Raw genomic sequence first — 14,044 nt, 5'->3', positions numbered from 1 at the left:
TGGGCCATGCTTTAAGTTGTCCAATTGAAATAAATGCTCGTTATTTGGCCCGTATTATCCGAATTCCAATTTTCGGAATTCTAATAGTTCTAAGAGTTCGGAGAAAGTATTTAAATTCTACATTTGCGGCACATTATTCTCCTCCGAAACTCCGGGACTCGCGGTCACTTTTTTACGAGAAGTCCGTTGATTTTTTCAGGAATCCAAACGAGACATTCGATTGGCCTTTGTCCAGGACTTTTGTTGGTTATTTATGCTACTGGCTTGTGAAACACTATCTGCCAGCTGTTGTGGCTGCCGACTCTGCTGCCGGTGCTGCGTGCCACTGCAGTCAGGACCACTTGTTTCCGCTCGCCATTTCTTTCGCGTGCCTCCTCTGGAGTACATATATTTTTTCTCCTCTGCTGTCGGCAGAGCCAACACGAGAAGTCCATTTCGAAATTTATGTACACACAAATTGAATGCGCAGATGGGTGGTGTGAAGCACTGGGAAGAGGCCAGTGGGCGCCAAAGTGAATGAAAGAAAAATGTTAGTCGCTGAAAAAGTTGGCTGCATTCCTCTACAAGAAAAATTTTTTAAAAATAGAACAGGAAAAACAAAGCGATATGCCTTTAAGCGACACTTGTCGGAGAGGCTTCGCATGGCTGGGAGGAAAACGCTTTTCCCCCCAACAGTCGTCGAAAACACTTTTAATCTGGATATTGGGGGAAAGGCAGGGGAACTGCAGATCGACAAGCAACGTAATAAAGGCAATTAGAGATAGATACATCATACATAATGCACTTGGATATCAAAGTAAATGGCAGGAGAGCCAGGTGTGGGCTTGGCAAACATCGGGCAGGATAGCTTCGAATGGAGTGGGAAATCTCGCCCAATCACTAGAAATGGCTTACCCCTAAAAATTTCCCTTTTCGTTGGTAATAAATTAAAAGCAAACAGGTTACTATAGGTGCAACAAAAAACCAGTCAGGGCGTTGTGAGTTGCGCCACACAACTATTCTATCCGGTACGCAGTTTGAAAATACGATCTGAACCCAGTTCTGTAGATTGTACAAATCTCTATTTCTATTTGAAATCATGAATAGGGTAGCTGTAGGGGCCTCGACAAGCCTTTGCAGGAGTCTCGATCCAAAAATTTGTTGCCCTAGGTCTTTCAGTCTCTGAAAACTAGACTGCAAATAAGTTTGTCGGTTTATCATGATGCCGGGGATACAAAGAAAACCATAGCTTTTTCTAGGAAATGATATCAGGCCGATCAAAATTAAGGTTATACCTATGGCAGCAGTATAATAAATTTATCAAATTTTAACCCAGATCCCATGAAATATTTAGTAGTGCAATAGAGTGCACTACTAGCTAAACACCATTCTTCATATATTTTTCATGCCAGAGCAGAGCTTGCTTTAAGCTCCTTCGGGCTATTGTCGGCTCCGCCCCAGCCCCTGCCTTGAACTTCCGCTTGGCTCATTTGTTGGTGGCACCAGGTTTATTGCACTTTGAACTTCGGAACAGCGCGGGAAGTTCACCTCGTTTATAGGGCGGCTCTACAACTCAGCCCGTTGCAATTGTGACTGCTCTTGGCATAAATTAAAAGCGCGAACCGCGTTTACCATGAAAATAGGTTGCCATTTGGCAGCTGCTGGCCAAAGGTGCCTCGTCTTCGTCATTTTCCCGCTCTTGGCTCACCCAGAAATGAGCGGCCCGTTCTGTGGGTCTCGCCTGAGGGCGAGTGTTTGTTTCATTTGCGGTGTCACCGAGAGTTAACCTGGCCTAACCCTGGAAGAGCCAGCACGGCTGTGGCCCGTTTCCTGCCGGTCCCCGTGTCCGTCCTCCGGCAGCTGACTGAATGGCTCACTGCATTTGCATTTCCAGGCCCCAATGAACTGCACCGCAACTTCTCCCATTGAAGAGCCTTCACCGCCTGCTGGTATCCCTAATTCTAAACTCAATAATCGCTGAATGCGCGGCTGGCAACTTTGTCTTGTGTATGCTAATTTCATTACAATGCAGTTGGCAGGCTCTGTTCTCGTTCTCCCAGCCTGGTCCTGGTCCGGCCAGGACCCTTCTCAATACCCAATGAATTATGATGGACGTTGTCATGAATGGACAGGGCGGACACAGTGTGTGGTCAGCGGCGAGCGAGCTGCGGACTGTGGACTGTGGCTCTCGCCGTTCGACTCTCGGCTTTCGGCCCTTATGTGCGTGTGTGTTGGCCGTGTTTATCTCTCGCCAACGTATACTTAGCACATTGCCGGGGGGTGGTGTTGGGACAGGGATAACCGCCATGTACACGCTATCAGGAGATTGCTGGCTAGGCGTTTTCGCCCGACACGCCTTTCAGAAAAAGCGGGCGGTGCGGAGTAGCAGAAATGAAGTGCTTAGCGCCGGGCTACTCACTCACAATGTCGGTAGGAACACACTGAGCAAAATTAGACTATTCAAAGCTAAATGAATAGCAAGCCAATGGGTCTCTACATGTCTTTACATTGCTTTTTCCCAGAGAGCAGGTACTTCTTGATCGAGATCAAGAATATGGTGCTGTCGTTCCGTCTGTTCCGGATACAATTCACCAAGTACTCTACAATAACCGGGTAAAAAAAAACACTTTTTTCAAAAATTCACAGAAGCACAACCTTCATTCAAAAACATAAAAGTTCGATCCCATCCAGTCTTAAAATGCTCCGCAGTGTAGGGGGAAACGGTGTGGGGCGGAACCCTTTGGCTGCGCCACTTCATTATAAACATTTCTCAATTGATTATCGTTAGTTTTCCAAGGCTGATGGTGAGAGTGGGGGCGAGTGTGCGTGGGGCGGTATGTTCGTGTGTGATAGCGCCATAATTATGCCCCTATCCTTGGCGTGTTCGGCGCTGTTATGGCTGCGGTTTTTGCCCCACCGATTATATTTGCACGCATGTCCTTCACGCTGCCACTCGCGGATAGTGCCCGTGCGCGGAGCTCCGCCATGTTTACGGCGTTTCGGGTCGGCTCCGCTTTTTGCATGCGCCTCCCACAACTAAGTAAGTAATCCACATAAACTGCTCCTGAAATATTTCATTATCGTAATGAAAAGGACGCCGGTAAATGTATTCTCTTCTGCCTTCCAGCTGCTCCACATGAAGTCCTTCTCAGGGCTGTGGGTATTGGCCCTGCGATGGCACGGGCATGGGCGAAATGGAAGATTGCATTTACGTTATTCCTCAAGAGATTTCGGTGGGATTTTTCACATTAATGAGCTTGACAGGTGACAGATGAATCAATAAGATATTAATTATAGAAACTATGAGTGCGTGGAATTTAATTACTGCCCCTCACCCCCGTTCATGGTAGTTTCCAGTTTTCTCTGTGCAATTAGTCGGTAAAATAGGTTTTCATTAAACCGGATTTTAATTCAATTAATTTATGACTGAAAATTTCGAATCATATTAAATTAAATGCCGATGCATCTTCCAAAATGACTGACGAAGGGAGCACCAAGCCGCTGGAAATTGGCACAGCCTCAGCAATATTTTATCCATTCACCAAAGATTGAAGGAAACATACTCGTGCGTGTTCGATGCCGCCCCAACCTCTGTAGGACAGTGTAAAAATCATGTTTTTACGCTTTACTCGCCCGCAGCAGAAAGTCTTCTCGTTTTCCATAAATTAATCAATTCCTCCGCCATTGCCGCCATTGCCGCCACTGCCGCCGTCAATTGTAATCCTTTATCATTCGTTCATTTTACTGATGGCCGCCAATCAGGATGTTCGGGCAGCAAGGATGCGCCTGGACCCGGCCCGGACGCGGACATGGATCCGGATCCGGATTGTCAGCCTTCGTCGAATTCCTTCTCAGTTGCAACTCGGGGCCCGTGACAATGCGCAAATAATGACGTAATTAATGGAAGAGCATAATAATTTTTTTATCGACCGAAATTAACAAGCAGTCGACACGTCAGTCCCCAGACCCACCGAAGCATGACGCGAAGAGCAGGCCACATGCATATTTATAGCCACATTCCTCCGATTTCTCCGATTCTGTTAGTTAAATCAACTTTAAATTGCATTAAATATTAAAATTAATGAACTTAAATTCAATTTCCATATTTCCGTTTCATTATATTTTGTGTGTGGCGCGAATGGTATGTGAGATTCGCTTTTTAAATTTACACAAATTTCCGAATGTGGCAGAGATTCGAGGCGACAGGGCCCTGACCCTGAACTTGTCGCTCTGGAAATAACACTTTAAAGGCGGCTCCCGACGGATGTAGTGCGGCACGTGCACAAAAGTAATTACAAAATGCAGACAAAAAGGAGGCGTGTTGCATGGGGCATAGGGCATGGCAGGACCAGTGCAGAGGCTGACAGCTAAAAAACGAATTGTAATTGGCATCCAGTTGGCTGCGAGTCAAGTCTGGCACCATTCCGATTGGAGTCTGTGCAAGACTGGTGGGGACCCCGACCCCGCTACCAACTTGTCTGTCCTTACACTTGACTTTAACCTTTTCTAAAGTTGTGCTTTTGACTAGCCAGAAGAATCGAGTCCTGGCTCCGGCCCAAAGTTGCCAAAGTCGTAAAGTTCCGCCCGACAGTTTAAGCAGCCCAAACTTCTGACCTTCATTCGCCCTGGCCACTTTTTCACTTGGACTTCACGCACTCCTGTTTCCCCTGTTTCCTGTTTCTGGCGCCATAATGAGCAGAACTTGGCCAGGCCATAAAGCAGGCCCCGCGACGGGGGAAGCTCCTTTTGGACACGTCTAGAATTTCGCATGAAATTTTATGCGCGCGTGATTAAAAGTCACGTGCTTGGCCCCTTCGGAGGGGCCCTGAAGTCTGCAGAGGACTTCGGCAGCTTCTGCACCTAATGTGGACTCCCGCTGATGCCAACAGTCGAACAATGCTGATCATAATCTGGGGCAGCATAGATGCGGCTGCTAACGAGCCGGCTGCCGGCTAGGCAGCTTTTGCAGGCCTTTAAGACTAAGAGCGGTGCTCCCATTGTTTCTACTCGACTCTAACTAAAGGCTATCCAATTGATTGGTCTCGTTTTCATTGTACTTCAAGCGGGTTTCTGCTTCTGCTCCTCTGCTCCACCACTCTCTCCCTTGCTGTTGGGTTGCAACAGGCTTTGGGTCTGCTGATTGTCGTGTGATTGGCAGTTGGCGTCCCAGCTCTCGTAATGCTCTAGTGAGGGGAGACCTGGCAAATGGCTAATTGTCGTGGCACGCGCCGGTCCTGAAAGGCACCGCCTCCCAAATGGGTCCACCTTTTAAGGTAAAACCAGAAAGTTCGGTAATTCGGCTGACAGCTAAATCTCTGGGCTGCAATGTGGGTCAAAAGGGCAACGATTTCCAGTCACTTTCTGTGGCAACAACATTCAAGGAGAGTTCATTTTCGTTTATTTCGAGCTAAACTGACGAACTGACGAACTCCCGATGTAATTTTAAAGGCTTTCAATAGCTTGAAGTTCCATGAAGTTTACGCTTGTCAAGCATGAGACCAAGGCTTAAAGTTCGACACGCTGCCAAGAGATTTGCCATACCACACCCCCACAGAACCCATTCCCATGGCCTGTCAAGTTGCCAACTCCCCCTTGCCTCAGACTGTCTGCCTCTCGGACCGTCTGCCGACTCCTGGCAGGACCAACATGTGGTGACAACGCCGAATTAAGTTATTTGTCAAACGTCGAAACGTTGGCCAGCATATCAGACCAGAACGAGCAGACCAGAGGCGAAAAGGAGGCCTAGCCTGGGCTCGAATTGAATGGACCCCGACTGGGAGTCGAGGAGAACACTTCGCCGCCTCGCCCCGCTTTGTCAGCCTGTCAGCCATCGCCGACGACAGCAGTTGCTGCAAATAAAGGAACTGCAAATATTTTATGCAAAAGCCGGAATCACTTTTTGCCAATCAATTGTAAAAAAAAAGGAGGCGACGACATAGGCACTGATGGGGCGATTCCAATGTTTGCTGAACGGACACTGGACCAGACGAGACGAGATCCACTGCGCAACGGAATTAAAAATTAAATTTTCCAATTAACCCGGCAAACACTTCTTGGATTTACTCTTTGGCAGTGGCCAAGCAAACTTCATTATAGGGAAACACTGTGATTTGCCCCGAAGAGGGCTTGCCTTGGCTCTGGGACTGGTTTTGTAGATACATTAGGTACCCATATATACCATATAGTAGAGGCTGGAGATCCCCAAGGCACGAACTCCAGATGTATAAATCACAGATCACAGCTCTGATCACCTGGGCCACCAGGTGTATATTCTGATTTTGGATTGCATTATATTTCAATTGGTCCGATATGCTTGATCGACATCTCGTCTAGCCGTTTGAAATGATTGATTCACAGCCTGAACTTTGCCCTTGTGGAGCTCGACCACACTGGAATCGTTTGATCTAATTTGTGCGAGTTATATTCTACATTTATATGTGTAAAAACTCGTAGTTTAGCTGGAAATGAGCTGGCGATGATTCTCCGATAAGCTGGAAAAAACATTCCCACAAAAAAGCAGATAGGGCTTTGGCCAGCAGTAATTATTACTCTTTAGTGGGAGAGCAACTGGGCTGTGCCAGATCGCGTTTAGTCACGGATCGCAAATGCTTTGGTCAGGAACGTACGCCATGCAACACGCTAGTTGGATTCTCGGCCCGCTCTGGCTCGCGCTTCAGTGCATGCGGGTGGCCGGGGGCTATCTGGAGGACAACTTTCCGGCCAGCGTGATAGAGGACGCCCATCTGAGCACGGTAGGTGGTAGGCCTCAGTGGCAAGTTGCAAGGGATTTGATGCCCCAGTGGAACTCTCTGTGTTGCAGCTGCAACTCTTGGAGAAGTACAAGTATCCGGCAGAGGCCCACCAGGTGACCACCGAGGACAAGTACGTCTTGACCATTCACAGAATTGCACGACCAGGAGCCCAGCCGGTGCTGCTGGTACACGGCCTGGAGGACACCTCCTCCACCTGGATTTTGATGGGTCCGCACAGTGGTCTGGGATACTTTCTGTACAGCCAAGGCTACGACGTGTGGATGGGCAATGTGCGAGGCAACCGCTACTCGCGCGGCCACCTTCAGCTGAACCCCAACACGGACCGCGCCTACTGGACCTTCTCCTGGCACGAAATTGGGATGTACGACCTGCCCGCCATGATAGACGGTGTCCTCGCCAAAACGGGCTTTCAGAAACTCAGCTACATCGGGCACTCCCAGGGCACCACTTCGTTCTTTGTGATGGCGTCTAGTCGCCCCGAGTACAACGCCAAGATCCACCTGATGAGTGCTCTGGCGCCTGTGGCCTTTATAGCGCACGTAAAGGCCCCTCTCTTGGGTTTAGCCAGAGTTGGCATCAACCTTCTGGGCGAGTCCTTTGAGCTGTTCCCCCATTCGGACATATACCTCAAACAGTGCCTGCACTCGGCCGGCATACTCAAGACCTGCCTTCGTTTCTACTGGCAGGTCATCGGAAAGAACCGCGAAGAACTCAACATGGTGGGTACTCTGTCGAAGCTTATTTCCAAGGGTCACGCATATTTCTTTATGTTCTGTTAGACCATGTTCCCTGTGGTGCTGGGCCATCTCCCAGGTGGCTGCAATGTCAAGCAACCCATGCACTACCTGCAGCTGCAGAAATCTGATCGGTTCTGCCAGTACGACTACGAGGCTAAGGATAATCAGAAGGTGTATGGGCGCACGACGCCCCCCGATTACCGACTGGAGAGGGTTACTGCACCGGTCGCGTTGTATTATGGCAGCAATGACTATCTTTCCGCTGTCGAGGACGTTCAGCGCCTGGCCAAGATTCTGCCCAACGTGGTTGAGAACCATCTGTACAAGAAGTGGAACCACATGGACATGATGTGGGCCATTAGTGCCAGGCGCTCGATTCAGCCCAAGATTCTCGAAGTAATGAAGTACTGGGAGTCAGTTGGTGGCAGGATGAATGCCGAGGCTACCACTAGTTTTCCGGTGGAGGAAGAGGTTCCTCAGCCGGTAACAGATCCTGCCCCCGAGGGGGAGGACGATGTAGGAGAGAGCTATGATGATGAAACGGAAGTTGAAGGAGTAAATGAGAAAGAGCAGGAAGATGGAAAAGGACAGGACCAACAGCAGGACGAAGCTGTTGAGCCACCTTCCGAGGAGTAAAGTTGAATTTTTTGAATAGTTCCTGGTCTATTTCTGATATTTTAATAAAACTAGGCGTTTGCCTTTACGTTAAGATGTGGTCACAGGGTGCATTTTCTGCCGCCAAGCCTGACCTTTCAGAGAAAAGGGATTGCACATGATCAGCTTGTCCTTCTTAAAGTGGATGAGTGTCGATATATTGTTGTCCCCAAAGGGCCTGAATCCCGTGGTCAGGGCCTCGTGCCCCAGTCTCGGCTCCAGCAGCAGCTGTGGACCTGTCGAGACGGGGAGTTCATCCTAGCTCTATGCTTCGCCCTCACTCTCATCTCCTTATACAAATCGATGAAGTCCAATGTGATGTCTCAGCGGCGAAGGACCATATTCGGAAACGTTCCGAGCAGTGGCAGACCACGTATTTCCTTCATAATCCGCATCTGCCAGTGGCCAAAGTTCCACGTGACGAACTTGTAAAGAATTAGGAGCAGTGCCCGTATGAAATGGGGCATATTTTTTGCAAAATGTGTAACATAGGTCAAATCACGAACTCTTCTGTGAGTCGAGTATCGAGATAGGACTCTATGAAGCATAGCCAATTGGCGTGGCTAACTGGGGACGCTAAATACTTTAGTCACGGTGTATTGAAGAGTGGATATCGATTCATAAAGAATAACACAGTCGAATGGTCCTACTGAATACTCATTTATGGGTATATCCGACTTTAATACCTGAAGTATTATGTTAGTTTCAAACTCGACTCCTTCCGCCATAGGAAGGCCTTCCGGCCTTGTACATATACATGCCATAGATGCCGAGCTATGGGGTATGCTGCAGTCGCATCACTCGACTCCAGCGATCCTAACTGATTTCATATACATATATTCGCCTCGGAGAGACTACAACAATCACGTGCCACATCCGCCACATAGCCGCATTAGGAGGAACCACCAGAAACGCTCTGGGAATTTGGTAGCGCAACGAGGCGCGAAAACATTTACTCAACACTTAGCAGCTGTTGGTGGGTTTGCGGGTTCCTTGTTCGGGGATCGTGGCCGGCGACGTGCGGCGAAAGTTTTTTATGATTTATGAAGCAGGCGACGAGGATGGAGCCGCTGCTGGAGGTCCTGATGTCTGCTGTCGTGGCGGATGTGGAAATGGCAGACTCCCAGGCCGGGGGCAAGGCGTTTCCGGGCGGGTGGGGTGGCTAAGCGCTTTCCCGTGTCAGTTTCCCAACAGCAAGTGCTCGCTCCTTCCGAAACCTTCCCCCGAAACCCGGATATAAAAACTGCACTTTGATGCGTTTTCCCCGCACACAACTGCAACTACAGTGCAGAAACAGTAAACAATGTGTAGCCGAAATAACAAAAGTTTCTTTGGCGGTTTTCCTCCGCTGCGCTCATTAAAATGTTCGCTTAGAGCTGGCGATGCGTCCTCCTGGTCCTCCTTTTGTCAAACACAAACACAAAACAATGAAAGCCTCACACACGAGCATGGATGTGCGCATACAATAAGCGAGTGTACATACATATGTACATATATATGCATAAGAGTATATACTCGTATTCCCACTTTTGCAGTTGACACATGCTGCTTTCTAAGCAAACGTGTCGCTGGAGCTAAGTGTGTAATTTAGAAGAGTGTTTGTCGGGGGGGGAGATTTGGATCTGGCAGGGAAGTGGGGGCCGAATGAATGCCGAAACTCTACAACAGAATTCATAGGAGCATTGTTGGCGACACATTTCCCTGCTGAAAGGCCGCACAACAAAAATCCATTTCAGAACAAACGCAGAAATCCGCACAGAAATTGGCACAATGAACCCTCGCCCGCGTGAGGCTTTCCGCAAATGGAATGCGCTGGAAAAAGTGAAAATGCTGTGCAAGAAAGCATTTATTGGGCCACCGCTTTGCAACATATTAATTAAGAACCGACACGCTCCGCTAGTTTTCCGCCTCTAATAGGGAAACTACCGTGAAACTAGCCTCATTTTAGGACAAAAACTCGTTTAAATTTGATTACGCGTTTTCCATATGTATTTTATTTCGATTCTTTCTTTTAAATAAACTCATTTACGTGTGTGCCGTTGCTGCTTAGGCAAATCGATTCTCTCCTCTTCGGACTGTTTGCTTTTCTCGAATGTTATTACAGTTTTAAATATTTAAACATGCATAGTACTGGTAATTAACTTTAATGGTTGTTGCTTTCTGCCGTAGATTGGAGTGTACACATACATAGTTTTTACGTACACGGCCATTTAATCGTATGCATTACACCTTACAATAAGTACGAGTACGTAGGACAGAACTAGAGTAGCCGAACTTTATTATTATATTAAAATATTTATAAATATTTACAGGGAACTTAATGGTTTGTTAAATATTAATATTCAGACGCATATTAAATTCTCATAAGCAAAATGGTTGGTTCGCTTCAAATTGGTATTCATTTTTGGTGGCTTTCGTGCAGATTTTGAAGAGTGCTTTTGCGCTTATGTTTAACTTTTCCACTCGATTTCCGGGATTTCGAAAGGGGTTTTTTTTTCGAAATTTGAAGCATTTTCGATGAGGCCATTCTCGGTGACTTCTCTTCTTCCTGTCGCACTTATGAAAGCCATTTGCATTCAGTCTTTAGAACAAAAACTCATCCCAACAGTTGATTTCGATTCCATTCTAGCCTCGATCAAATGTGTATATTTTTCGCGTAATTACTACCACATACGCACTGGTTAAAATACGAGACGACCCATACAGATGCAAATTTGTAGCTACCCTAATTGCTAATTGGATTTTAGCCGGAATTTTATCATTCGCATGCGTTTAAATTTAATTTGGTTTTTGGTGTTGCACGGTGCATGATTTTTGGCTTTGTTTTCACTGAAAAACATCAAAGATTGTTGTTATTATTATTATATTTTACATACAGCTACCGCTGGCTGTTTTCAATTATTTTGAATAATTTACTCCCCGTTTGGCGCAGCGTTTTACAAACATTGCCTAGAACTACGAGTAGAGATACGAATAAATGGAGATATGTCGCTGAACCTTGCCCGAAACTACACATATAACATACGTAATATTGTAAGCTGCATGAGTAAAATGTTCATATTTGTAAGGTCTGCTTATACGCTATATACGCCATATACGCTATATATAGATATAGACACCGATAACTGCTGAACGCAAAGCTTTATGTACACAATTCGCTACTCCTCCACATGGCACACGGCCGACCTAGAAGTAATCCATCTTGGGCGCGTCCATGGCGGTGTGCATCGTCAGGGTGACTCCACGGTTGATGCTCACGGCCGGGTAGAACACCCCGTACAGATCCCGGAACGCCACCGATCCCTGCGGCATTTCGTTCACCAGGAAGCTGAGTGTGTGCCGCTCCAGATCGAGGAGAACTCCGATGGTACTGCCCGTAGTGATGCCTCCCTCGACGCGTCGCTCGTGGATGGAGTTGTGCTGGAACCAGGAGCGCTGGCGATCGATGTACATGGCAAACGACTTCTCGTCTTTACCTGGTGGATGGCAGGAAGCATGGATAATGCGATTAGTTTACTAAGTGTTCTTACACGTCTGGTCTTCGGCAATAATTATATATAGCAATTATATCCGATATATCTGAATGATCACGGCTAGTTGGTTCTCAACTAACGAACCATGCAAAAGTGATTGAGTATACATTTGAGAGTATATCTATAAATATATATAAATGTGCTACAGTTCACTGCACTTTGTTCTCTCCCAAAAGAACCTCTTGTTCGCCTCATTGATCTTTTCGCATCGATTAAAATTTCGTTGAACCAAGCCAATATCTTTTTTACTCTGGAATCAATGCTTCGGATTAACATACAACCCAAATGGGTGATTTTGGTAGGGCAGAAAATGCAGACCGCTATCTCTTTAAATTTCGCTCGCACTTGTCTTGCAGTTCGGATGACCTTTTTGATTAAAATTGTAGAATATTTTCTCTGGATTTTCGGGTTTCTCGTATTTTTAATTGCCACATTTTAAATGACACCGATTTTCGTCATTTCTGTTGCGAAATTTTGAAATACACTTTTTTCACTGCACTCTCCACACAAAATTTGATTGCCTTAGCTCTTAACTCTAGCTAGGCGTTAAAAAAATCTGACGGACAAAGAGACATGGCTATGTCGACCCGGCTATTGATGATAAACAAGAATATATACACTTATGAAGTCGGAAATCCTTCTTTCTGGGTGTTATATATCTCCAAACTCGAAGAGTTTATCCACTAAGGGATATTTTTGGGATTAAGGAATTCATATTTTCTTCAAACGTAATTCCTAGAATCCCTAGAACAAACCAAGCTATAACTACTGCTTGTTATTGTTATAGCATGAGTTCTTTTTGGAAAACTATCAAGAGATTAGTCCAGCTTAAGTAACTCTTTCCCTTTCGTGTGTGTTCGCTTTTCGAACTTTAAAACTTGGCTCTCAAACGCACTTCCCAGATCCAGTCCTGGACCTTTTGTCACTTTCCCGTCTGTCGCTTCAGTTCTCTCAATTTATAAGTGACAAATGCAACAGAGGCTGGCAGAGATGGCTCCAGGGAAGACGCAACGCACGAGCGTCGTAGAACAACTTGGAAAACTGCAACTGTTGGAGTCAGTGTCAGTGTCAGTGTCAGTCGCTGGGAGGAGAGGGCGACACCTGCTCTGCATTTTGCATATGAAAATTTAATTCGAAAACTTGAGCATCGAGCATAGGGAGCTGCTGCTGCTGCTGCTCCTTCGGGGGCACGTGTTAAATGGCGCGTGAGCTGCCTGAAGAGTAAATTCTGTAAGTGAAAGAGATACACGACGCCTTCTGCCAGCTGGAGAAGAAGGGAAAAGAATGATGCCTGCCGATTCCCGCAAATAAACTTTCGCATTTGACAAAAGTTTAAGTGCCGCACTTTTAATTACTTTTGTCTGCAGTGAGCAGAAGTCTCCCCACAGCACCCCACGGCCCTCCACAGCCACGCACATTTTCAATCAATTTGCCGAAGCGTCCTTTGAGGCCGCCTCGACGACGCTCTTGGATTCCTTTGTTTGTCTCCAGTGGTCGTCGCAGTACTCTCCGCCCTGGAAACTGAAACTCGCTTAGAAGTTCCGCTCTTCGCGCACGCAACAAGAAGTGGCAAAAGTTTGTTCACGCCCACCCGGCGGCTCCCCATTTTATTGGCCTGGTACTGCGGGGGCGGCCAAATGGCAAAGTTTTAAGCGCTTCCCGCACTCCCATTCCACCTATCTATGGCTGTACATTGGGTATTGGGTCTTTTGTCAACGCCAGAATCTATTTGTTGTGCAGATTTGCCACTTTTAGTTTTGCCGTGAAAGTTTCTGGGCCGCCTGCTCTGAATTTTTAATTGAATCTCGAATGCAACCGGTAACCCAGTGAAATGCTTTCCTTTCGCCATTTGCGGCGGGGTACTCACCCAACATTTTGTTCCGCGCCACATCGATACGTGCCACTCCAAAGGCCGGATCCGTGTCCGCCGTGTAGTTGTCGATGGTGAACTCCCAGTAGTGGACGCCGCGGGAGAAGCCCACCGAGCCAAGGGCCACCCGGTGCTCCCAGCCCTCGACGCTGACGGTGGCGTTATTTTTGCTAAAGATTAAGCCAGAGCCGGCGCCGCCGCTCAGAACTGGATCAAACGTGAACCAGGCCACTGCAAAAGAGAGTAAGAGGAGAGCAGAGGAGAACAGGGATGAGTGAAAGACCAAGTGCAAAGTGGAAAGGAAAACAAAGTCAGACTGGTTGCAATTTTCACTATTGTCAAAGCTCAAGTGGCCACGCCAGGCCATGGCATGCCAGAGGAGTCCAGTCCAAGTCAGAGCTCCGAGCTTCGAGCACTCCTCGTGCCGCATAGTTTATGCTGTTATTCCCGCAAAGTATGCAACGAGCAGCAGCAGCAGCAGCGGCAGTCGCCTCAAGT

At 47.2% G+C, this 14,044-nt stretch overlaps 2 protein-coding genes across 3 annotated transcripts in view; one reads left to right on the top strand and one right to left on the bottom strand.

The window, feature by feature from the left end:
• Positions 1–6,426: 6,426 nt before the first annotated feature.
• Positions 6,427–8,194, top strand: LOC108162635 (lipase 1). Its single transcript, XM_017297459.2, has 3 exons — positions 6,427–6,731; positions 6,800–7,471; positions 7,532–8,194. The coding sequence occupies exons 1-3, from the start codon at positions 6,585–6,587 to the stop codon at positions 8,123–8,125; spliced, it is 1,413 nt and encodes a 470-aa protein (XP_017152948.1). The 5' UTR covers positions 6,427–6,584; the 3' UTR covers positions 8,126–8,194.
• A 1,909-nt stretch (positions 8,195–10,103) lies between these two features.
• LOC108162633 (E3 ubiquitin-protein ligase TRIM9) overlaps positions 10,104–14,044 on the bottom strand; it is a 74,217-nt gene continuing 70,276 nt past the window's right edge. For both annotated transcript variants that reach the window (XM_017297457.2, XM_033393491.1), the window contains 2 exons: positions 13,544–13,777; positions 10,104–11,619 (listed from right to left, as the gene is read on the bottom strand). In XM_017297457.2, the coding sequence (XP_017152946.2) occupies positions 11,330–11,619; positions 13,544–13,777 (524 nt within the window). In that variant the 3' untranslated portion in view covers positions 10,104–11,329. The remainder of the gene's footprint in view (positions 11,620–13,543; positions 13,778–14,044) is intronic.

This window comes from Drosophila miranda, chromosome 4 (assembly GCF_003369915.1).
Source record: "Drosophila miranda strain MSH22 chromosome 4, D.miranda_PacBio2.1, whole genome shotgun sequence".
Taxonomy (NCBI): Eukaryota; Metazoa; Arthropoda; class Insecta; order Diptera; family Drosophilidae; genus Drosophila; species Drosophila miranda.
This window is presented reverse-complemented; position numbering and strand designations above follow the sequence as displayed.

What these genes read in the sequence shown, in the direction of transcription:
- LOC108162635 (XM_017297459.2), top strand. Translation starts at nt 6,585, where the DNA reads ATGCTTTGGTCAGGAACGTACGCCATGCAACACGCTAGTTGGATTCTC. An exon ending in AGGACGCCCATCTGAGCACG is followed by an intron (nt 6,732 to 6,799) that starts GTAGGTGGTAGG and finishes TCTGTGTTGCAG; the next exon opens with CTGCAACTCTTGGAGAAGTA. An exon ending in ACCGCGAAGAACTCAACATG is followed by an intron (nt 7,472 to 7,531) that starts GTGGGTACTCTG and finishes ATGTTCTGTTAG; the next exon opens with ACCATGTTCCCTGTGGTGCT.